The 25,656-nt window shown below is 39.4% G+C and overlaps 1 protein-coding gene across 1 annotated transcript; it reads right to left on the reverse strand.

Annotated features, from left to right (window-relative positions):
• Positions 1–435: 435 nt before the first annotated feature.
• On the reverse strand, positions 436–7,172 carry selenot1a (selenoprotein T, 1a). The gene is made up of 6 exons (XM_076294604.1): positions 7,013–7,172; positions 6,174–6,284; positions 5,867–5,993; positions 1,535–1,622; positions 1,274–1,440; positions 436–1,026 (listed from the first exon to the last, which is right to left on the reverse strand). Exons 1-5 carry the CDS (start codon positions 7,144–7,146, stop codon positions 1,316–1,318), a joined length of 585 nt encoding a protein of 194 aa, XP_076150719.1. The 5' UTR covers positions 7,147–7,172; the 3' UTR covers positions 436–1,026; positions 1,274–1,315.
• Between the last annotated feature and the right edge of the window lie 18,484 nt (positions 7,173–25,656).

Below are 25,656 nucleotides of genomic sequence, written 5' to 3' on the forward strand. Positions count from 1 at the left end.
TTAAGAGACTCTTGGAACATACAGTGCATTTGTTAATGGTGCCAGCTAACAGTGCATCGTCATTCCTGAGTCACGTTGCGTAACGTTAAATAGACTTGGTTGATGATCAGCCACTGGGAAATCTTACCTACAGCACAAGATCAAAAAAAACAAAAAAACAATGTATAGACAGACAATATATAATCCCCTTGAGGTTTAAGCTAAAAGCAGGTCTACAATTTGAATGCATTGGTAATATTGAATTATTCTTCATGTAGGAAGGCTAAACTCTAGTGAGCAGAAATAAGTCACCAAGTTAATGACATGTGTTCAGAACCAATTAATGAGAGGAGTTTCTGGAACATTGCCCTAAAATATACACAGCATGATTTGAGCAAAGAACATTTTACACAAACAGGAACTAAATAAATAAATAAATAAAAATCAATACCAACATGGTTAGAATCAATTTTATTGTTGTAGCCCTCACATTCTGCTATACAAAGAAATATAAAAATTACAATGGCTCAGAAATTAAAACATTTACTAAATTGTTAAGCTCTTTCTGACTAAATTAAGTGAATAAATTAGCTATTAAATTATAAAAGAATCATGTTCTGAGGATACACCTGGGGGGGGGGGGGGGGTGTTAGCCTTTTTTCAAGTCTCTGATAGCCATAGATGTACACAGTATTATCTGATTTAAAGATCTGAACCTCATCTAAAACAATGTCTTGTTAAGTTATGGCATCCGACAACAATGGTGTTTCATAGAGGAAATAAAAAGAAGTCAAACAGAACTGTGTACTTCAGGTTTTGTGTTGAGAAATGCGTATCTATACAACTAGTTGCACAGGGAAGAATCATCTCCAGTAGTAAAACAGCCACAAAGTTTGCAAGGGATTCCAGCACATCGATAGGACCAGCATCTCCAGGGGCATGGTGAGAACCGATCAGGACATCCGGCCTGCGCTAGCAAAGATTCTGCTTTCAGCACAAACCTTCATAAAAAAGGTCCCACAGCCTTAAGAGATGCCCACCTAAAACCTGTTATGGAAGAAGGGAGTGGGAGCAGAGTGAATGTGAAAGGAGGAGACCTAATTGAACAAATTGGTACCACAATATACTTGCACCAACAGAATGAAACCCAAGTATGCCTCAATACTACACCAACTCTGCAAAACTGAAGTGCTTCAAGAATGTGAAAGCAGCTAAAGAACAGCTCCACTGAATTTAACATGCACATCAGGTTCCAATTATGACAAGAGATTTGTAACATGCAGTAGGCACATACACGTTTGGCTCCCAGGCTCCATATGACAAGGCAGAGACTGGGTTAGGAGCGAGCGTGTGGAAGTGTGTCCATGTGAACGTTCATCTTCAGCTCATTCTCCAGAATCTGCACTAGCTGCTGCATGGAGGGCAGGTGACCTGACTCCAGTTTAGACCAAACTGGCACGTCTGTTCAAATAAAAAAATACAATAAAAAACAGGTCAAATATAACAGTGCCACACTATCGCACCAAATACAGGAGGGACAATCCTTAAGTCTTACCATTCAGCGAGATTTCGAATGCACCTGTTGACATAAGCTGATTCTCAATCATATTGCTGAAGAAGAACACCATCATGCAGGCATAAATCTGTTGAAAAGGAAATGCCAAAATGGTCAATGTGGAAAAAGGAGAAACCATGTTTAGATAGATAGATAGATAGATAGAGAGATACTTTATTGATCCCCAAGGGGAAATTCAAGAAGTTTTAAATTCAAGTTTATGAACCAATAGGTAAGTCAAGAGAACTTTATTTTTCCTGCATACACATACATTTTACGCTCTAATTAGGAAGATAAATAATGATCTTTTTGCTTGTTTAGCGGTCTAAAGGATGTTGGCACAAAGGTGACCAAGGCTTGTTTGGATTTAATGTCCAACTCCTTCCCTACTAATACAGGGTCAAGAGTGGACTATGGCATAGTGTTGTCACGATACCAAAATTATGACTTCGATACGATACCTGCCATAAATATCACGATGCTCGATACTAAAACGATACTACGGTGAAATCCTAAGATATCTGGAGAAGAAAGGACTCATACCTCCTCCAAGTGTATTGAGTCATTTGTGTTAAATTTGGTGCACTTTTGTAGTGTGTAGGTCAATTCTGGGTTCTAAACTTCTAAACTTCCTACATAATTATTATTTATTTATAGTCAGTAAAATAGTAGGCCTACTTTGTGTGATTAAGTCCTTTATTGTTTGTTATAGTTCATTTGACAAATGACAAACTATGAACTCAGTAAATTCCTGATGATTAATTTGATATTAATGAATGAAGTAATACATAAATCATGAATTAATTCATGTACCCTTACCGTAAAGTGTAACTTACTCTGAGACTACATACATTACCAACCTAATTCGCTTCAATTGTGTAAAATGTAATGTAAAACAGGTTTTATGGCCAAGTATACTTTGGTATACAAGGAATTTGGTCTCTGCATGTATCCCATCCGTGAATTAGTGAACACACAGGTCACACATTGAAGCACACATTAACCTGGAGCAGCGAGTAAAATAGTAGGCCTACTTTGTGTGATTAAGTCCTTTATTGTTTGTTATAGTTCATTTACATTGTGTTGTGTTTTGGCAATAAAGTAGCTTTAAATAGCCAAACTAGGCTAGATCAAGGTCAGTGTTAAAATTACTGCATGCAAATCACTGAATGCTATGCAGAGGGGCCATCTGATGTACAGTATTGATGGGTTTCATCAGGTCCCTTTCCACAGGTGTATTAATCAAGCACCATGCAGTCTGCATTGATAATCAAGGTGCTTGATTTTATACACCTGTGGAAAGGGACTTGATGAAACTCATGAATAGGCTACCCTAGGCCTTCCCGTGTTCATGGGAATTCTTTGACAGTTGCAAAGGGGAAAATGTGAGGATAGTCTTCTTTGCGCCCAGTGTACAAGTACGACGTTCCAACCACTCAGGTCTTCGTCAGATAAGCCTACACCATTACCTGTTGCAATATATCTGTGTGCATTCCTACATTACGTCTATTTCTTTGATAACATGATTTGCTACCACGTAGGCTACTGTAACAATAAGCCGCTATTATTAGGACTCAGCACGCTTTGGTGGTATTATGCTGTGGGCTTTAATTAGCGCATTTCGGGTAGCCTATCCTACATCTGGGCAATAATTATTGAAAAAATTGCAGTCTACATGCCATGACAAATATTACCAGTAGTAGGCTACTGACCGAACATGAAATAGATCGTTTACAAGTTATGGTAATGTTATTCTGGCGTGAACATTGCGCTTTCATCACGTTAGCACCCTATGATTACAGCTCGTTATGTCTCGTCAAAAAGATTACAGCTCGTTATGTCTCGTCAAAATTCATGGATGAAGGAAGGTTCGCTTTATCCCAGATAACCATACTCGTTTCACTTAGGCTAGACTAAAACATAAGAGAAGAACTTGGCACTAACCATGTAGTCGTGTTTTCTATAGCATAATCGTTAACCTGTCGTTCTTTGAACTCTTTAAAAATGTTGGGATATGTCTGCGAGGTGTTTAGCCAAGTTCCATGCGTAGCCTACTGCTTTTAAATGACTTTGTGTACCTGATGGCTTGCCTTCACTATTCGCGATGTATCCGAAATAGTTGCAGATTTCACTGCACCTTTTGTTTTATCCACAAGGCCTAGAACTGTCGGCAAAGAACTATGTTGACGTTGGCTGCCCACTCACTCACTCAGAGCTGCCTGCTTAGACACGCCCACTTGACTAGATGCGTGCAAGGAGCAGTGAGAGCAGCAGTTCACACAGACACAGAACGTTATTATTTTAATAAAGTATCGATTCTAAAAACGTCTGAAATCGTATCGTTTTTTGCGTGAAGGCATCGCGATACCTTTTTAGTATCGATACACCGTGCAACACTACTATGGCACAAACAGTTATTGCAACCAGATGGAGGAACCTTCCAGTTTCTAGAAAGCCTGTAATCTTGTATCTGTACTCCCATTCAGCTCAATTTATGCAGCAGAACATGCTGGTGCATTTGGTGAAACGGGAGGAGGCGGCTCTTACAGCGGGAGGAGAGGGGGGCAGGACAGGGGGCATGTGCCCTTCTAGCTCCTCTCCCTTTTTCTCATGTCACAACATTGGAGCTCAAAATCAGGTGTCAACTGTTTAGACAATAAGCATTTACCAATTGAAGGGCTTTTACATGTCTTACTGCTTGACTGATTGATTGCTAATGATTCATGTCTGTATATTATTCAGTCATATCCTGGGCCCGGTTTCCCGAAAGCATCATAAGCCTAAGAAGGTCTTAAAGTCCCTCTTATGAACATCTTAAGATTTGCGGACCGTTTCCCCGAAACCATCGTCTTAACAGGTACTTCTCACTGAGGTCACCAGCAGGACAGGACACAATTACAACTAAGAATATAATTATGCAACGTACGTTCCCATTCTTTACTTGTAATTATTATGCAACTTACATTCCCAATTCTTTACTTGTAATTATTCAGCGTGCTAAATAGCATACATTTCATGCTCATAATAATGTGATTAAAATGGGAATAAATGCAATTAAGTTATGAAACGAGAAGTTGGCAGAATAGTTTGCAATTATCCTAGTCTAAGTGTAGGCTCTTCTATTAGGCCTAGGGATGTAATGATTACCGGTATAATGGTAAACCGCTAAAACTTGACGATAACAATTACCGTTTGCATTTCAAATATCATAATTATCACGGTTTATTACCACGGAAACGTGGAAACCATGTGTTTAATCCTTCCCAGCTTCATCCGAGCCTGCTTTTGAAATACAGTAAGCCTGGTACAATGAAACAAAACTGGTACCCTACTGATTCTGTTGTCTAATTGATGGTTTGCGATTCGGATTAGACTACACCTGATTTTAAAAGGCGGAACATTTTCACCGCAAAACATGCACTGTATCATGTAGCCACTCCGCATCTTTTTATGTTCGCGTCCACATTAAATCCATTCCACTAATGTAATCAGGAGTTTTTAAATTTTGAAATTATTTCAGCTTCTGTAGGCTATACTATAATCATACCAAGAGATCACAATCGAGTCTCCTTTTATCTGTGGTTCTTAGTGGAATGATTAACCATGGGTCTATACGAAACGGAAGGCATCTGTCTGCTGGCTTGCTGCCTTCAGCTCTCTACCGAGTCCCTTGCCCTAGCAGGCATTAAGGTAATGGCTACAAACTTTGTTTCGGACAGCCTAGCAAGATAGCAACACAGAACGCCGTTGTCAGGATACCAGAAAGAATAATAACGTAACGTTCGACTGCAACAATAGCTGCTCACAATTAAATAGAATTTTTGACGTTGAAGGTGGCATGAAGGATACGTCAATGCTGCCTTCAAAATTCGTCAAAACGAAGGTATCTTAGAAGGCAGCATTTCACAGAAATATTTGATTCGGACATGCCTCGATCCTGTGTTAGACATCTTAAAAGGCAGCATTTTCCCCCGTTTTGTACAGACCCCTTGTGTTCTTCGTTTTAGGTATAGTTTTGGGATTTTCAAGAAGCATTCAAAAACTCATCCTTTTACCTTGTGCTGTTCCTTGTGCGTCTAACCATGTGCTGTTCATTTCATAGCTAATGTAATATTTATTATCATGAGTCGCTTGAAATGGCAAGTAAACACAAACAAACATACGGCCACACACACAAAGGGCCACTTAGGACCCCAATCTAGTGGATAGGGAATTTGGTTACTGTGGATATATCCTCAAAAGAACAAATCGTTCTCTCCAAGTTGCTAATGAGGCCCTGTGGGAATGATATCTTCTGTGTCCTCTACAACAACCTTCAACAGTGTTAACTACCTTGTTCTCTTGACCCCAAGTCCACACCCCTGGAGTTTCCACACCAAAGGGGGTAAATGGGTCTTTTCCTACGATGATCAGTCCAATCAGGGCTAGTTTGAACACAGAAAGAAAGGAAGCAACGTGTCTAGAGGAGAGGGAGAGAAACCATGCATTATATTCTATTCCGTCCATGCCATCCTCTACAAAGTCAAAATATAGGTGTTTACTAATTCGAGTGTTAGAAATGTAGTCTTGTACAGGGCCAATTGGTAATGTTAACCGAAACATTACGAAACAAGGGCTGTACAACCCTCGTAAAACTCACCGGTAAATGGGGTGAGGAAGATAATTTTCTCCCTCGATGCGGATGTCTGGGTAACGCTGGTACAAGGCCTGCGTGTACTCCTCAAACACCCGCTTGTACCCTCAGGAAATACTGTCATGCAAATAGAGAACAATACTGGTAGTATCTGCTGTAACACTACGCGATAAATATATGTTATCGTTAGATCAGTCTGACAAATATCCCTCAATAACTATCCCTCTAAATGCAAAGCAACATTAACGCTAATGCCACCCTTGGCTTTAACGCACTCCTTGAGAAAAGCTTAGCTGCTAATCCTCATTTTGACTACACCAGAGAATGTAGACGAGCTCTGACTACACGAAACGTGCTTAGGCTAACGTTACCACTTCCGTTTATATATGACCAGACTCTGTATAAGCGCAAAATCAGAATGCTTGACCCATGCGACATAATCATATGCAACAACTAAACAAATTCACTGTAACCGGGACTTAACCCGATTTACATTCCCTACTGTTTAGGATGCGTTAGCGTTGTCTTAGTAAGCTAATGTCGTTCGGGAAGTGCTAGGCCTCAAGTAATGTAGAAATATCACAACGTTTAATCTATAGGTTACATGACTGACTTCAACTTAGTTAAAACTAGTTATCGCTCATGAGCCCAATAACAGCGTCAGGGTGTGAACAACCTAATTCGCTATCTTATCACATCAAGCTAACCACTTTGGCAAGCGAAGATAGACTAGAAGCTAGCTAACGTTAGCAAACCATCGTTAGCTACATCAGAGGCTACATTGTAAAAAAGTGACACGACTCTTCCGGGATCGTTGATAATGAGTGACTAATTTACCAACTTACCAAATTTGGAATTTGAGCAGTGGCCCTGTGGCATACTGCATTTTCATCCTTTTCACGCCATTATCAGCAGACGTTGAATAAAGAGAGACGGCCCATAGGAAAAGGACCGTGAGCGGTAGCCACCGAGCCCTCATTTTGCTTTCTCCCCCAAGTCTTCCTATTTCCGTTAACCTTTTCTCAGCATCTTCGTCTTCTTCTTTCTGCGGTTGGCAAACAGCTTTTGGTGCATTACCGCCACCTTCTGAATAGGAGTGTGGGTCTACTATCTACAGGCCTATCTATCTACCACAGTGTAACCTACCTTAATTAATGACCGACAGTTTAGTTTAGAAATAAAACATAATTTTGCCATAAAGTAGCCTAGGCTATAGGCCTTAGCGTTACAAGTGTTCGTAGAAAGGACTGATTTACACACACTGTTTATGTGCCATAAGTCGGCTGGTTTACCAAATGACAGACAGTTGAATTTCTGAATAAAAATAATTTTGATGCAGTTTTGAAATCTTAAACGTGTAACCCAACACACAAGCGCGCAAGGAATTGGAATTTTACCCGGATACAACGAATACTATTTTTTGGTGGGACGTCGGTGGCTATTTTGTTATTATTATTATTTGGCTGGTGAATGGTGCGCGCTAGTTCTGAGAAATCCTCTCGTAGCCTATTCCTGCGCCTCCTTTAATGCAGATACCTTACACCTCTAGTAATATTTCTGCGTGAGAAATGCAAGGTGTGGCGTGTGAACTTGTTGAATTACATGTGAGACTTGAAAACCCTGTTAAACAAAAGCGCTGCCCATGATTATTGATTACTAGCTCCGCTTGAACCCTCTCTGGCGCTGCTTTGCACTTTAGTTGCAATTCTGCAATACTGCAATCCTGCACACTACACACTATTTCATAGGCTATAACACTTTGTTCATAAATGAAATCTCATGGGTACCATTGGGAAAGCGCATCTATTCAAAATACACAAAAAACACATTGGGTGATTGAAAATACTTAGACACACACCTGAAAATACTTACTTACAAAACTGAACACCAATCAGCAGCCACAAATAGGCCTCAGTTGAGCCATTTTAAGAACTTTGCAAGCATGAGGCGAAGAGATAGAGGAAGACAAAGAGAGAGAGGGTAGGATGTGTTCCGGTTCACAATTGCATCTATCAGGACATTCAGATTGGACAACAGGTAGTCGTCCACTCTACTCCAGACTGTAATCTACAGTATTTACAGTACTGTACCGTATCACATGTACTGTGTACTGTATTGCAAGTTAGCTAATGCTCCTTTTTTGTAACAAAAATTTAGTTTTGTGAAACATACAGTATAGTACATATACTGTACCATTGAGATGTTACAGTACTGTCAGGGATGTAGTTAGGGTTGCCACCTGTTTCTGACAAAAATCCTGGACATTTTGACCATCCAATCGACCTTTTTGTTTGTAAGCAACGGCGCCTTTCGCACATCTAACCCAAGATAAAAACCGTCATTCTAAGCGACAATTGTAAAGCTAAAATGAGTAAGAATGACAATTTCTAGTTATTTGTTTAGTTAATTACTTTATTTAATAGCAGACCTTTATTATTTTGTTATATTTTCAACAGTTTTTAGTTGTGGACACCTGGGGGCAGTATTGAGAAAAAAGGGGGAATACATAATTAGGTTCTGCTTTTTTGCTTATGTGGAATAAAAACAAATAATGTCATTCAGTGTCCAGGATTTTTATTTTTATTTTCCTGGACAGACCATGAAAATCCTGGACAATCAGGAAAATCCTGGACAGGTGGCAACCCTATGTAGTGGAAGCTAAACGCAAGTAAACACAGTTTATCCACCTCTGAAATTTCAGAAATAGAGTTTATATCCACCTCTCAAAACAGTTTATTCACCAATTGCAACTTTAACATTAAACAATCACACTGTATTACCCACATACACAATTATGTACACTCTATAATACCACTGATATTGTTATAATAACCTCCACCATCATCAAAAATGTTCTGAAAAATCCAATGCTGCAGGGTGCAGTCCACCTCACAGAATTCATAATTTATCCACCTCTTATTTTACCACTACATCCCTGAGCAGTATACAGTGTGTGCAGTATACTGTACTGCAAAAAAGAACCAAACCACCAAATCTTTGATGCTATCAACCCCAGGCTGGCAAATCATGTCAAAAGATTGAGCAAACCAAAGATCCTTGATTAACGTTACTGCTTGGACTTCTGCATGCGTGGAAAGAATATGGGGTTGTTTCATAGCACTGTTAGATCTGACACAAACAACAATTGACTACTTTTACCACTGCTAGGTAGGCCTAATAATAAAAATAATAAAACGAAGATATGATCAATATTGAGCCAACTATATCTTCTTTTCCAGCCTTACTGTAGAAATGAAGTGGCCATGGGAACATAGTGCACCCCCATGGTTTCTAAATGTGTGCCATTCCAAAATACCTTTTTTTTCTTTAGCAGCCAGTTGACAATGAAATAGGGAAAGGACAGTCAATTTAGCAGAATCAGCACCTTAATTAATATCATTACCACCTGGGTCTGCTGTGAAAAAATGGTCCTTCGGCTCATATCCGTATCACAGGTTTGGGCCAAATCAGTGTTTTGTATTTTAAACGCATCTCCTGACTTCCAGTTGAGTTGCGGAAATTGGACCTGGGACAAATCTGTAAACCGGTGATAAAACAGCATTGCTAGCAGAGCTGAAACCTGTATCAGGAGCAGACCTGGCCCACAGTCAGATACCGTATGTCCGCTACAGGCGGATCTAAAGGCTTTTATGCGGATCCGGCCCAAAGGAAATTGCTATCTGGGTTAGCAGCAACCTGATATAGGCTAGCAGCAAATCTTCTCCTAAAATGTGCAGCCTAGTGCACCACATTCTTTCCATAGGAGTTACAGTCAAACACGCTGCACAAGAGCCTTCAGAGGGAAAAGGCACAATACAAAACATTATCTCAGTAAACAAAATAAAGTCCTGGCGACGTCCCCTAAAAGTCCCCTGGCGAACGTCACCTCCTCGACATTGTGTAGGGTTCCCTTTACGTCCTGCGGACCTCTGTTCGGGAGGTCTAAATGACGTCCACGAGACTTTAAGAGGTTGCCTGTAATGGTCACCGCGACGTTTATTTAAAAAAAATAATAAACGTCGCCGTTTAAAAAAAAACAAAAAACATAGTAGTATTTCTTTCGAAATTGAAATGAAGTTGTATGGACTGGACTATGTTTTTTTTTTTTTTTTTTAAACGGCGACGAAATTGTGAATTTCCAGAGCGTGTTACAACACACTCAGCAATAAGACTCCTATGGACTTTCCCCTGAAGAGGCAGCAAAGATGGCAACATTTCCGGAAAGGTACTGGCTTGATGAAATTCATTCTGGACTCTCTATTCGACCACATAAAGACCTCGGGATACTTCGGTTTGGCTTTAGGGACCCTCTACTCACTACCACGTAAGTGTTATGTTGTTTGGAACTGTAGAAGAGGTATAAAAATAGCGTTTTGTAGCGGCGCAATTGAAATGCCCCGCTCACTTCCAGGCTACGAGTTGTGACTGAAAACGGTACAATCGAACTTTCTCAAAACACATCCGAATGACATGATTTTGATGTCAACTCAACGTATGCACCCCCAATCATCCGTAAATCGATCTAAAGTGCATTTTACTCCGGATAATTCCTTTTTTTTTTGTAATGCAATGTTTATTGATTTTTCAACATAGGGAAGTATATACAGCATTTGTCAACAATGGTCAAATTTTCCTTTAACCCCACCCAATCCCTTACCAACACATGGATCAGCATTAGTCAGAGTACAAATACATGTTTGAAGCAATCATACAAAATAAACACACACACACCTTATAGAAAAGGATTGAAAAAAAAAAAAAAAAAAGAAACACCTATTTACAAAGCAACTCTTTAATCATAGCAATGCCATGTAGCCAATTATTGATAGTGGAAGGCTTTGCATGGTTAATTCTTGCTGAGGAAAGTTCTAGGTACATAATGTTTAATACAGTATACAACCAGTGTTTTACAGAAAGATCATGGGGTGGAAGCCATCTTTGAACCACTAATTTTTTGGCAGCGGTCATACCTGCTAACCAAAGTTTCCTTGTTTTCTCTGTGATACGAAATTTTGAATCATCAAGCAAAAGATGTAATGCAGGGTCCATTGGAAATGTGATGTTTGTTAAATTGGATATAGTAATAACTACAGTGTTCCAGAAAGAAAAAACCTCTGGGCAGCTCCATAAAGAATGCATGAAATTTCCTACATTACCGTGTGGGCAAAAGGTACAATAGGAATGAGGAGCTAAACCCATTAAATATCTTCGTTGGGGGGTCAAATAGGTGCGGTGACATATATTAAAATGAATAAATTGATGGTTCGGATTTTTTGACGAACTGGTGACATTGTCCCATACAGCTTCCCAATCGATATCTCCCTGTAGATTTCCTATATCTTTCTTCCAGTCTTTAACAAAATAGTCAGAGGTTCCTAGATGTGCCAGCAATTGTGAGTAAATAAATGACGCTATCCTTCTGGGTGCTCTTTGTATCAATTCTACAATAGGATGTAGTTGTAAATTGGAACCCCATTGGACATTACAGGATCTAAGGGCTGATCGTAACTTAAAATAGTAAAAAAAGGGAATGAGTAGGGATACCATAATGAGAGACCAGGTCACCAAAACTGAATAATGAGTCTTCTCCATTTATGTCATTTAGTACATGTATATCTGTATGCACCCATGGACCTTGATTAAATGTTTTGTTCCCAGAAAGTAAACATCGATTTAACCATAGTGGAGAGTGTTTGTGCCATTTTACTTCCACACCCAAATATCTTTCTACTATTTTGAAGGTTTTCAACAAATAAGATACAATGGGGCCACACCGTAAGGACGATTGTCTAGCTGAAATACCTGAAAATAAGTAATCTTGAAGTCTTATTGGGGCCACAAGAGCTCTTTCAATTTCAATCCAGGAGGTTTGTGCATTTAAGTTAAACCAGTGCCTATATGCTGTAATATAAAGGACCAATGATATAGCTTAAAATTTGGGAGGGCCCAACCTCCTTGGAGTTTGGGTTGTTGTAACATTCACCATTTTATCCGTGGACGCCTCTTATTCCATACAAACGACCTAAGCAGAGTATCAAGTTTTTTCCAGTAATCCACTGGAGGGGGCAAAGGTATCATTGAACTAATGAAATTAATTCGGGGCAAAACATTCATTTTAACGACCGAAATTCGACTAAACACTGATGATGGCAGTGGCATCCATCTATTGATATCATTTTCTAGTTTCTTCAAAATAGTGCAATAATTGATCTTGGAAATAGCTGACAGAGTTGATGTTATCTGAAGACCTAAATAGGACACTTGGTCAGCCACCACAATGTCAGATGGAACAGTCAGCTCATTTTTGTCCACATTGAGGAGCATGAGAACTGATTTTTTAAAGTTGATTTTAAAGCCTGAGAGTTTCCCAAAATTGTCCAGCATACTCATGATCTTTGGTAAGGAGGTCTGAATATCAGATATGTAAATCAATGTATCATCGGCATACAGAGATATATGATGCTGTGAAGGACCTATTGTTATTGGTGTTGAAATATTATTTTGACGAATAAACTGGGCCAAGGGTTCAATTGAAAGATTAAAAAGAAGGGGAGAAAGAGGACATCCCTGCCTCGTCCCACGGAATATGCCAAATGGGTCAGAGGAAATCCCACCAGTAAAAACTCTCGCAGATGGGTTAGCGTATAAAAGTTGGACCATTCTAATAAAGTTTGGACCAAATTTGAATTCTTCCAGGGCTCTCCATAGGTACTTCCACTCCAATCGGTCAAATGCATTTTGTGCATCTAGAAAAAACAATCCATTTGGAGAATATGTTTTCCCTGTCTCATCAATAATATGAAGAAGCCGCCTTATATTATCAGATGCTAGACGCTCTTTCATGAAGCCGGTCTGATCCATGTGGATCAGCTTACCCACTACTTTCTCAAGGCGTAAGGCCAGCGCTTTGGCATATATTTTTAGGTCTGCATTTATTAATGAGATAGGACGGTAATTTGCACATTCCATGGGGTCTTTGCCTGGCTTTGCTAACAAGGTTATGAGTGACATTAATATCTTTAAGAAAGCTGCCATTATCTATCGCATAATTTAGCACATCCAGCCATAATGGTCCCAGTATTTCCCAGCACGTCAGAAGTAATTCCGCTGGGAGCCCATCAATGCCAGGGGAACGACCTTTATTAGTAAGTTTTAAGGCTTGGTGAAGCTCTTCTAATGTAATTGGGGAATCTAGCTTTTCAAGTTCATCGGAAGAGAGACCTGGAAGCTCAATGTTTTAAAAAAAATTATCAAACTGGTCCTGGGATGGTGAGAATTCAGATGAATATAAGTTTGTAAAAAAGGTCTTGAAAGTATCATTTATAACAGGTGGTGGTTACAGTCCCTTTAAGAGGATTGCGGATAGCAGAAATAGACATTTTATTCTCCTGTTTCTTGAGAGTCAATGCAAGGAGTTTGCTGGGTTTACTACTCTCCGAATAATACTTATGTTTGGTTACATGCATTAAGTATTCAACTCTTTGTTTAACCAAATCATTTAGTTCTGACTGCTTAATCTTGAGTTGAACATCTTTTTCTTCAGAGTACCTAGAATTCAACTCCCTTTCCAAACTTTGACATTCTGACTCCAAGGGCCCTATTTTAATGGTCTAAAACGGAAGTGTCTTTGCGCAAAACGCAATTCACTTTGTGGGCGGATCTCGGGCGCTGATGCTATTTTACCAGCGGGATATTTGACTGTTGCGCCCGACGCAAATCTAAAATGGGGTTGTCTGAAGTAGCTACATTAATCATGGGTGTGGTTTGGGCGTAACGTGCAATAAACCAATCAGAGCGTCATCTCACATTCCCTTTAACAACTGGCACGCTTGTTCCATAGCTGATTGCTATTACGGTGGCATATTTGCCAGGCGCAGCCAGGAGCGTTCACAGCGCTATAATCACTGTTCAGTTGGGAACAGTTAGCTATTGATTTTTCATCTTGACAAAATGTAATACAGAATTGTCACAAAGACATACTTTCCGATGTTTTGGGATCATTCTCACTGAATCACGAGGTTATGAATGCATGGTGATATATTTGCAATGTACAATGTAATCTAACATTACCTCTCTATAGACAATGCATATCTTCTGTCAGTTAATCTCTTCTCTCCCGTGCTGCCGCTGGGGCATTTGGGTTAAATGGCATCGGCATGCAGTTCAACATCACGTCTCCTTAAGTCCTCTAACATTTCCTAATTTATGTCATCAACACATCAGTGATTCGTGAAAATGTGTACGCTAGATTTATGCCTATTTTTTCACATGGACACCACACTGATTTCCCTCGAGTGGTAATATTTTTCTTTGAAATTATGTATGGTTTACAGAAATGGGAACTACATTGTATAGATGAGAGGCAGGGCCTGAAGTTAACTTTTTTGCCCACCAGCCACTGTGGCAGGTGAATTTTGAAATCCACCTGCCACAGTGGTTTTTTACCAGCCAAAATAATTTTGTGCCCAAAATAAAGGTGAACGACTCAGAAAATGCATAAGAATGGTTCTTGAACTTGTACAGAATACACATTACAGTACTCAAGTAAAAGTAAAAAAGTACTTTGTTAATAAATTACTCGAGTAGGCCTAACAAGTTACTTTTTTGTAGGCCTACATTTTTGATGGATCTTTAAAGGGATACAAAAGTATCCTTTATGCCTATTTGCTTTTCTCCTCCTCTGTAGGCTAATCATATAGTCAAACATATTTTAAAAGCCCAATTCAAATATATTTTATTTAATATACTTTGTCATAGCCAGAATAAGCATTACGTGGCTATGGATTGAAAAGCAGTCTTCCAATACATTGCAGATGATTCTTCTGCTTTGCATTGCTAGAAGTCTGGTTATAACTTAACCATACAGACAATGTAACCTAAAAACAATGGTTATATTATGAGTAGACCTATATTTAGGCTATAATAGCCTAGGCATATCCACTCGGGCAGAGCGACAGAGCAGGCTATCTGTTTTCTCAGCCGACCGTCTCATGTCATGTCCTGCAACATTGAGGCTACATAAATGAATGCTAGGCTTTTTCTAACTTGTATGCTCGATTTCCAGTGCATTTGCTTTGCTTGTAAATTAAGTTGTAGGCCTACTTTCCTTGTCCAATGTGCTTGTTGAACGATGCTGGCCAGAAATGAATATATGTGGAAGTTTCCGTGTCATGTCATACCTCTAGTCTCGTTGGCACACTGGCAGCCTCACCAGAAGATGCAGCAACTGGCAGGACGTCATTGCGTTAACTGAGTTGTTAGCTATATAGAACATCTACTTCTGTGTAGTAGGCTACATAGGCCAGCCATTACTTTTATAATCGCTGGGAAACGTAGCAATGCTTTCTGAAGTCCTGTTTCTTTTCTCCCACGCCGTTGTGTACCGGGGAGAGGTGCTCTTTTCTCCCTTGAGATACGAAACGTAACGAAAGGCAATTGAAAATGTAGCGGAGTAAAGAGTACATTTCCTACGGCAATCCCAAAAGTGCATCTCCTTGCTCAGTGTTGTGCTGTCTTATTGGCTACCCGCCAACGTGGCAGGTAGATTGACAGTTTCACCCGCCAATCACAAAAGTTACCCGCATTTGGCGTGTGGGCGGGTGCCAATTTCATGCCCTGATGAGAGGTAAAGGTGTTTGAGTCGTGACTCACTCGGATCTTTCACCCTAAATTAACCCATGAGTCGCGAGTCTCTAGTATCATTAACCCGGATCAGTTGAGTCCTACTACAATTCAATCTAAAACGATAAACAGCGCCACACACAAACCTCTTGCAACATTAGCTAGCCTCCTAGCCCTAGCCATCGTAGCTGCCAAAAATGTAACAATTTCGTAGGCCACCACAACTCCACAAATCAACTCAAGCGACTGAGTGAGCAGGCAGTCCGAGATAACTGGTTAACTTCCCGCAGAGCCGGAAACATTGCAGACTCACAGACCATGGGACTCAGATTGGAGCGGCTGAGTAGCAATCCGGGTTAGTCGGATCAGCCGGCCGGTTAGGCTACGTTGAGTACGGGTCAGTCGAATCAGCCGGCTACATTGTCATGAGTGGATCTGCAAGAGCGAGTAGCTCCTCCTCGAGGTGAAGCAATTCCACAACAAAAGCCATTTCTTTCACTTCTGAAATAACATTCAATGTTCTGCATGTAGCCTAGACATAATTAGATTTGGTGTATAGATGTGGCATATTAAAATGCAATTAGGTCGTGCAGACAGTCCGAACTGCACGCTCATGGAGCTGCTTGAGTAGCCTATCTACCCGGGTCAGTCGAATCAGCCGGGCTGGCCGGTTAGGTTGTTATGAGTGCGAGTCAGCCGAATCAGCCGGCTACGTTGTCATGAGTGGATCTTTAGAGTAACTCCTCGTCAAGGTGAAAAACAAATCCACAACAAAAGCCATGCTTTCACTTCTGAAATAACATATGTTCTGCACGCATAGCCTACTTTAAAATGCAATTAGGTCGCGAAGACAGTCCGAAACATTGCAAGCTTCAACATTCAAACATTCAACTCTGCACAGTATCCCATTAACTGCGTGACAGTAGACTATTTTTACAATATTTTCTGTAAAGTAGAGTTTGTAAACACGTTATCATCAACTTAATTCACGCACAACATTTATTTGAGCAGGAGAGAGAATAACAATGAATGGATGCAGCAACTACAGAAATTGTTCATAAATTGTAACCATACTTGCTGCTTTCTTGTACTAGCCTATCTGTTGCTGGTTAACAGCACATGAAAAGCTGATTTAAGCTAATTCACTAACTCAAGACTTCAAGGCCATCATGGATATAAAACGTTTTTTGAAAATAACGAAAGGATGGAGGGAACATAGCAAAGCTTGGAGTTATTTCAGATGGGCTACAACAAGGTAGGCAAAATGATGGTGCTTAAAACCTTACACAACGGTAAATTGGAACAAAACTAAAAGTAACTTTAGCCTTTATAGGGCTGTAGCCTATAAAATTGTCCAGATTAATAGGTCGTAATTAGGCGTTGTTGTAAAGATATTGCATGTAGATGTTGTACTATATAGGCTACTAAATATTTAGGTCACCAATGCACGAACAAAACCGGGAAATGGACAAATATTATCAAGGCTTTGAATGTTTCCGTCTGTGCACGGGGGTGTCTGTAGATTGGTGTGCAACACATTCATTCATGCAGGCCTGTGGTCATGCATGCGCCCTTAAAATAGCATCTGCATTTTCGCCACAGACTTTAGACCAGGGAGTTCCTGGTCTGTGGCGGAATTGTTTTCTGAAACTGCAAAATATCAACAGTGAACGTTTGCGCCTGAACACGCCCCGTCTTTTCACTGAACTGCCCCCGTGGGCGCAATCGAATTCCCTAATTTACAGGCATGTACCTGTGGAGGGAAAATTCCAATATGCGCTGACTGCAAAATAGGAAAGACAAACGCGCGAGTATACAAAGTCAATTGCGCCGGGACGGAAGATAGAGCCCCAAGTCTTTTATTCGGATTGCTTTCAATTTCTTAAGATGTGTACAAAAACAGATGGCATTGTTTCTTAAGAAACCCTTGACCACAGCCCATACAAACATGGGGTGAAACACTACTGATATTAATGTCAATGAATTCTCTTAATTTCAGTTTTAATTGAGTGAGATATTCTTCATTCTGAAGGAGAGTTGTGTTGAATCTCCACCTTGTTGGCGTCTTATGCAGGGGGAAAGAAGTCAAAAATAGCAATAACTGGATTGTGGTCTGACATGTAGCGTGGACATATATTGACTGATTTAACATACTGACCCAGTTTTGATGATAACAGAATAAAATCTATTCTAGATGACATTTTATGAGCAGCTGAATAATAGGTAAAGTTTTTGGTAGTTGGATTATTTATTCTCCAAATATCTATTAAATTCAAACTCTTAGAAAAGTGCTTTAAAGACTCCAATGCAGTGGCTTGAATTGTTGAAATTTTGGCATGAGACCTGTCTAAGTTTCTATCAAAAAATGTATTCATATCTGCTCCAATAATTAAAAGGTAGTCGTTCAAAGAAAGCAGCTCTTTTGCTAGATTTGGGAAAAACGATTTATCATATATGGTTGGAGCATAAACTGTCACAAAAGTTTTTCTCCCTGTAAAGAAGCACAACAGTAAGCTAACCTCCCTGATGTACCAGAGCTTATTTTTTCAATTTGTAGAGTTAAGTTCCGTTTCATTAGTATCAGGACACCTTAGGTATGAGAACCATCTCCTGAGGCGACGATGGGTTTATAATGCTTATTTTGCATTCTAGTTACATCTTTTGGTCTAAGGTGCGTCTCTTGCAGGAGCGCTACATCAACGTTATGCCTATGTAGAAAATCTAGAACACTGGCGCGTTTGAAAGGTGAATTCAGCCCCTTGACGTTAAGGGATAATATGGTGTGGTTACCCATTATCATCGAATATTAAACGAAACAAAAGAAACATGCTTCTAGAAAAAACAGTGTACAAAAAAGCATTCTGACTAGCAATAAACGTTACATATTCAGACAGCTGAAATATACAAGTCTCCATGTGTTGGCTCATGTGTGGCCGCAGCCACACCCCCACCCCTCCCTCAAACCCCTCTATAGCGTCCGTGACATTCACGAGGCGAAGTCTATTAACAATGAACTTGCGCCTATCCTACCCCTTGAACAGAAATAAAACTGGCCGAGTGTAGTTTAACTATAAAGGAAACGTGGTGGTAGAAATTAAAATCACTGAATCATAACTAGACTGCATTTCCGGCGGGAACTGCGAAAGTGTGCTTGCCCTGGTCCGGTCACCAACGTGAGCAGACAGTGACATACGCTATGCTGCACCTGGCTTGATCCAAGCATTCTAACAGTGCCTTTCAGTGTTGGAGCAGTGGCAATACCTCAAAAGCTCTATTCAACTATTGCCTTGCGGGGTGAATGCAGTTCGTTGGATTTTACCTGTGGCCTGCCTTCGAATTTAGCTTCTATGACTAAAATCAAATCAATAAAATGAAACAACAGCAGTGATTGGCTGCAAAAATAAATAATGTCACGCGTCTTGCACCTCTCAAACTGGGCTATCAGGTAACCTAGAGAAAAATTTGAAATTATGAAATATGACTAAGGCATTAAAATGCTGCTTGTTTGTCAGGATACTTTTTCACTGATTTATTTTAAAAATATGAGCTATGAGTGTGAATGTTATATATTCCATCCCCTAATTCTGTTTTACTGGTTTATTTGACAAATAATCTATATAGATTTGCTCTATAAAGACCTTATGTCTGTTTGGGATTGTTTTGAGAGCCTATTGAGGTATCTCAGAATAAAGGAATGTCCACAACATTAGTGATGTTTTTTTTGTGTGTGTGTATGTATTTTACTTAACTCATTGAATGTAGCTGGATACTCATGAACGCATGTCTCTAATAGCCACAATAGGAGTAATTTTAGCAACACCGTATTTTGTGTGGCCCATAACGACCCAGTAGATCATGAAAATGTGCCAAAATTCCAGAGGCGATTGCTCTAAGACTACAGGGGAAGCTCAGCCTCCTCTAAAATATCACGGAAAATCGCATCAAATAACACTATTACATTAGCTTCTAGCCTACTATTCCAACTAGAACATGCTGAAAACATGTTCATCTTCATCGCTAGTTTGTTCAGCAATAAGGTTTTGCCGGTCATTTATTGTGATTTCGCACCCGTAATACATTGCTTTGACGACACGATCCATCAAAAAAACATGCAAAAAACCCATAGACGCCCAGCTTCACTGGACTTTCAATGGCACTACAGAGTGGGCTGATCTCAGTGCAGAAAAGCTACACGTTTATTGGACAAGCGCCACAAAATCGTCATTTCCAGGGAAGCCCGGCGTCTCTGGGAGTGAATGGGACAGTGGGATGGCCCGGACGCCGAGCTTCTGTATGATGATTGGAGGAACCGTCATAGAGGCCGGACTCTTTTTGATTGACAGCATATGTCGCGATCTGACAGGAAGTGGTTCAAGTTCAAGGCAGGGATGCGTTAACGTTAGTGTTGGCAGGTGAAGTCGAGAGATAAGGCAAGTTGCAGCTCAAAATCTCATAATTTGGGAGCAATACAGTCGGTTTCTATTTGTCTTTGTAAATACCATACTGTAAATATAACCGTAAGGTGGAGTTACAGAGTTTGTGACTTGCTTTTGTTCCAGTTGTGTATATAGGCTAAGTTAGGTAGCGCGGGGTAACGGTGTAGGCTACATTATGCCATGTCTGCCATGCCTACTGTTTGGGATAATTTTTGCCTTCAAAGAACAAAATAGCATCTTAATAATATTAATTTAATAATTTACCATTTTTATCAGAGCTTCCCCTGTCCCAAAGAGCAGCAATCGCCACTGCAAAATTCACATTCCTTGCTTGTTGTTGGTACATTAATCCCATTCAGATTGCCACTTATTTGAGATGTAAGGAGTATGAGTTCAGTATAGGTTTAAGGTCTGGGGCAGGGATTTGACATTCTGTGACTTCTTCATTGAGGGCTTGCTTAGCAGCACTGTCCGCTTTTTCATTTCCCCTCAGACCAACATGGCCTGGGACCCAGCAAAAAACTACACTCAAGTTCTGGTTCTTTAGACGTTGTAGTTGATCAAGCTCAGCTTTGGTTGTACTTTTTGCGAGTCATTAAAGCCTACTGGAAAGATTTTTAATTGCAATTTAATTGAATGCAATTTACTTTTACGATTAAATAAAATTAATTTATCCCTCTCACCCATAGTTTTCTATTTATTTACAAATGTACATAGGCCTACTGTAATTACATTTATACAGTTATTCTACTGATCTTTATACTATTCATCCTGCACATTAACTTATTCTTACTACTCTTATAATGTTGTTTCTGCACTACAATGACACTGTTTCCACACGGCACATAGCTGTATGTTATGTACATATCTGTTATATATTTGTCATATTGAATATCCATATTTATTCTGTTTTATTATATTCTGTTAATACACTGCATATATCTATTATTATTTCTACTATTATAATGTTACTGCTACATCTACATAGCCTACATTATTCTACTTATTGTATGAGATAACTGCTAATACACTGTACATATTTATATTTAATTCATATTACTCTAAACCACGTTCTGTAAATCAACTGTATACTACTGTCTACACTGCACTATATTTCTTGATCTGTCTCTGTATGTTTCATCACCTTTCTATACTTTGCCTCACATTGCAACACAGCTCAGATCTTTGGTTGCTATGAAGGCCAGTTGTTCTAAATGGATGGTTGCTATGGCCAAAGGCCAGTTCTATCTCTGCTGTTGTCAAGCCGTTGTCAAGCGGGCATATCGTAGAATTCTGATTAACCTTATCTTATTGAAAACATCTCTATTTTACTTAGCCCACTTCCATACAGTGGGTCCCATTAAGAAGTGGCCACTTCATTCACCGTGATTACCGTTATTCACACAGCAGCATTATTAAATTAATCTGTCACCATACGCCTATGCCTACGTTTGCAAAGAAAACATTTTAATTTGATTCACATGAAACATTACATTTCATGTACAGGTTGACAATGAGTAGGCTAGTTTTGGTTGTTGGTGGTGTTATTGCATCCCTTAGTTATGCCTACAATGCAAGTTCCCTCGCGATTGGAAGCTCCTGTAGACAATAGTAGACGCATTTTAAAACATCGCGTTAGGAGTCCTCGCCACTTCTTTTAAGCTGTCACAGACGTAGGTGCTACTTTTAGGGCTAAAGTGCTTCGTGAATTACTGTTAGTAAAAAAAAAAATAGCAGTCCTAAAGTTACACAAGACAAAGTTACGAGTGCAAGCATCTCATATCAAATTACCATGGCATTACGCTAAACAACATAAATCCCAATTAGCGACATACATCTCCTCCCTATAGCTAGCCACACAAGAAATGAATGATACTAAATCTCTGCTTAGCATGCTTCTCCGCTTAGCATTCTAATAACAGAAGGGGCACATTTATGTTGACCACTACAACATGACTCATTATGTCTGTAACGTTAACTGTATAAAACACTTACTTTCATAAAGGACGCACACCATCCTGCACATGGAAACCGATATTTTAGGTTCTTGGCCACAAACTCAAAACTTGTCTCTCTGAAGCCCTGTTCTAGAATCTTTGCTCTGAAGGCTGTGTTGCTAGGCGACATCAAATAAACGAAATGCTAGTCTTTCAGTATTAAATGTGTACGTGTGATTCCGAATGGATGTGTGTGGTTTGCAATTAGAATAAACAAGAAATAACATTTCCAATAATTTCCCATGATAAATTACATAATATTTGCACCTTCCTTACTTGTGAATCTCACACCGTATTTCAAGTAGGCTACACTAGTGAAATGTAATACAACGCTGCCACCTAGCGTTCAGATAGGTAGGCTACTTAAGATTAACGTGGCATTTCCTGCTTATTCTTTTGTCAACACCATGCTTTTAGGAAAACAATCTTTTTATCATAGTTCCCTCTTCAATGAGCGATTACTAGCTAGTTTTTGTAACAGAGATAGCTGATTATTGTCCCTAGGTTTACAGAAACACCTATTCATATTAATACGTAGCCTATGGAGTGCTGCCGACCACTGTTCATTACATGGCCCAGAATGCCTTGCATGTCTTTACAACAAAACAACACAGTAAAACCTAAATGCCCGTAAACATATGCATTTGCATACTTGTAAAATTTTTAATAATACTCTCCCATCATGATATTTAACAATAATGAAAAATTTAATTCGAACACCGTCAATGTGAAAACAACTCTATTATGTAAGCTATATATAGCTACTGTTCTCCTTGCTATTACAGTTCGTAAGTCCATACTATCCCATGGCAGAGCAAGGATTTCATGATTGGGCAAGGTTGTCTGGAGACATTGTGCATACCCAGAGGCATTGAGCATACTTGGAAGGTGTTGTGATAGAAGGTGAATGGTGAGAGTTACCAAATACCTGTGGGTGGTTTGCCAAATGATGGAAACTTTTTTTTAGCTTATGCACCCTCACACTGGAGTCCCCAGTTCATATACAAAATTTGGTATCGATATGTGACAGTGTTCCTGAGATATGGACGACTTCCTGTTTCGGAGCTTCGCCGCCGATTTCGTTTGGCTGTGACGGGCAAACGCTTTCGAAAATCAAAAATCCTTCCGCTAACATTTGTGAGGCTTGGTCCAAGGATAATGTACGTCAAGTTTCGTGGCGTTCGGACCAAATTTGTGACCTGTGAAAATTTAGTTTCGCTTTCTATTCAATCTAATATGGCGGACGAACGACACGCCCACTTGACGTCATCTTCTCGAGCAAGTTACACCGGTACTGCCCGGACGTTTTAAAATGCTAACTAGCATGCTAGTATGCTAACATGCTAGTATGCTAACATGCTAGTATGCTAACATGCTAGCATGCTAACTATGCTAACCATGCTAACTAGCTACAGTGGGTAGGAGTCATAGTTGATGACAAGTAACAGTTACAATGGCTGAACAGTTAAAAAGTTCAGTAGTTTAAAGGGTTAAATTGTTTAACAGTGAAATATTGTAGTGAGGACTTTTATTTTGAAACAGTTTTTGGCAGAGGAAGCAGTTGAACAGGATGTGTAGTCTTAATAGGGCCAGTTTATATGCTTAAAGCCTAAGACTGGCAGTTGATGCAGGTGGCCCGAACACCTGCCATAGGATTCTAATTGCTTAACGGCCGTATTGTGATGTCATAATCATAATGTTAAGTCAATGGGGAAATTTTGATTAGTTTTTAATTAATAGTTTAAAAAGTGTAAAAGTTACAAAGATGAAAAATACATTGCCCGGGAGTCCTAAGTAAGATCTACGCGACAAAGTTTGAATGAAGTTTCTACGTTAAACGGTTGAAGCTGCATTAAATGCGTTAGAAGAAGAAGAAGAACTAGAAAAGCATTTCCTGAAGGAAATATAGTGCATGAAAATGCAAAAATATGATGAGTTCATATGGTTAAATTATTTGCTTGGTAGATAAGGTTTACTATAGTTGGAATGACTGAACAGTTAAATAGGTTGATAATGCTAGCATGCTAGTTAGCATTTTTAGCAAAACTGCTAAAAATGATTAGCTAAGTTAGCTAAGTCTCATGGTTAGCATAGTTAGCATGCTAACATGTTAGCATGCTAGTTAGCATTTTTAGCAAAACTGCTGAAAATGATTAGTTAAGTTAGCTAAGTCACATGGTTAGCATAGTTAGCATGCTAACATGTTATCATGCTAGTTAGCATTTTTAGCAAAACTGCTAAAAATGATTAGCTAAGTTAGCTAAGTCACATGGTTAGCATAGTTAGCATGCTAGCATGTTAACATGTTAGTTAGCATTTTTAGCAAAACTGCTAAAAATGATTAGCTAAGTTAGCTAAGTCACATGGTTAGCATGCTAATTTTAACATTGTTAACATGCTAGTTAGCATGGTTACTTGGTTAGCATTCTTATCTTTGTTAACAGTTAGCATAACTGCTAGCAAACATTGGAGCCATTCCAACTGTTAGTTATCGTCAACTATCTGCCTAAATAATTTAACCATTTCAATGATCAACCTATTTAACTGTTCAGTCATTCCAACTATAGTAAACCTCATCTACCTAGCAAATAATTTAACCATATGAACTCATCATATTTTTGCATTTTCATGCACTATATTTCCTTCAGGAAATGCTTTTCTAGTTCTTCTTCTTCTAACGCAGTTAATGCAGCTTCAACCGTTTAATGTAGAAACTTCATTCAAACTGCGTTGCGTAGGTCTTACTTATGACATGTGGGCTTTGTATTTTTCATATTTGTAACTTTTATACTTTTTAAACTATTAATTAAAAACTGCTCAAAATTTCCCCATAGACTTAACATGGGCTGATGACATCACAATGGACTAATTAACTTGATTTGCACCTGGTATCATCTTCCAGCTGCTCATCTAGGCCCCATCAAAGAATCAGTTCAACTGATTGCACCTGTATCAACTGCTTTCTACTGAACTAGACCAACTCTCTCTGTCTCTCCATTCTACAAGGATATAAGACACATTTCCTCCAACTTTCTATCCATTCATCCTCTTCAAACCATTCACTCATCCACCCATTAAACTATCCATCAACATCCATTAAACAATCTGCCTATCAACATCCATTCAACTTTCTGTCTATCAACATCCATTACACTATCTACATTTAACTTTTAAACTATATACTCTGTCTCAGGCTTTAAGCATACAATATGGCTCTATTAAGACTGCCGTTAAGCAATTAGAATCCTAGGCCAGGTGGCCAGGCCACCAGCATCAACTGCCAGTCTCAGGCTTTAAGCATACAAACTGGCCCTATTAAGACTACACATCCTGTTCAACTGCTTCCTCTGCCAAAAACTGTTTCAAAATAAAAGTCCTCACTACAATATTTCACTGTTAAACAATTTAACCCTTTAAACTACTGAAATTTTTTAA

This window comes from Alosa pseudoharengus, unplaced genomic scaffold (assembly GCF_046254945.1).
Source record: "Alosa pseudoharengus isolate Yale_2024_CS ecotype anadromous, Long Island Sound unplaced genomic scaffold, YU_APseudo_1.1 YU_APseudo_1.1_scf_2, whole genome shotgun sequence".
Classification (NCBI taxonomy): Eukaryota; Metazoa; Chordata; class Actinopteri; order Clupeiformes; family Clupeidae; genus Alosa; species Alosa pseudoharengus.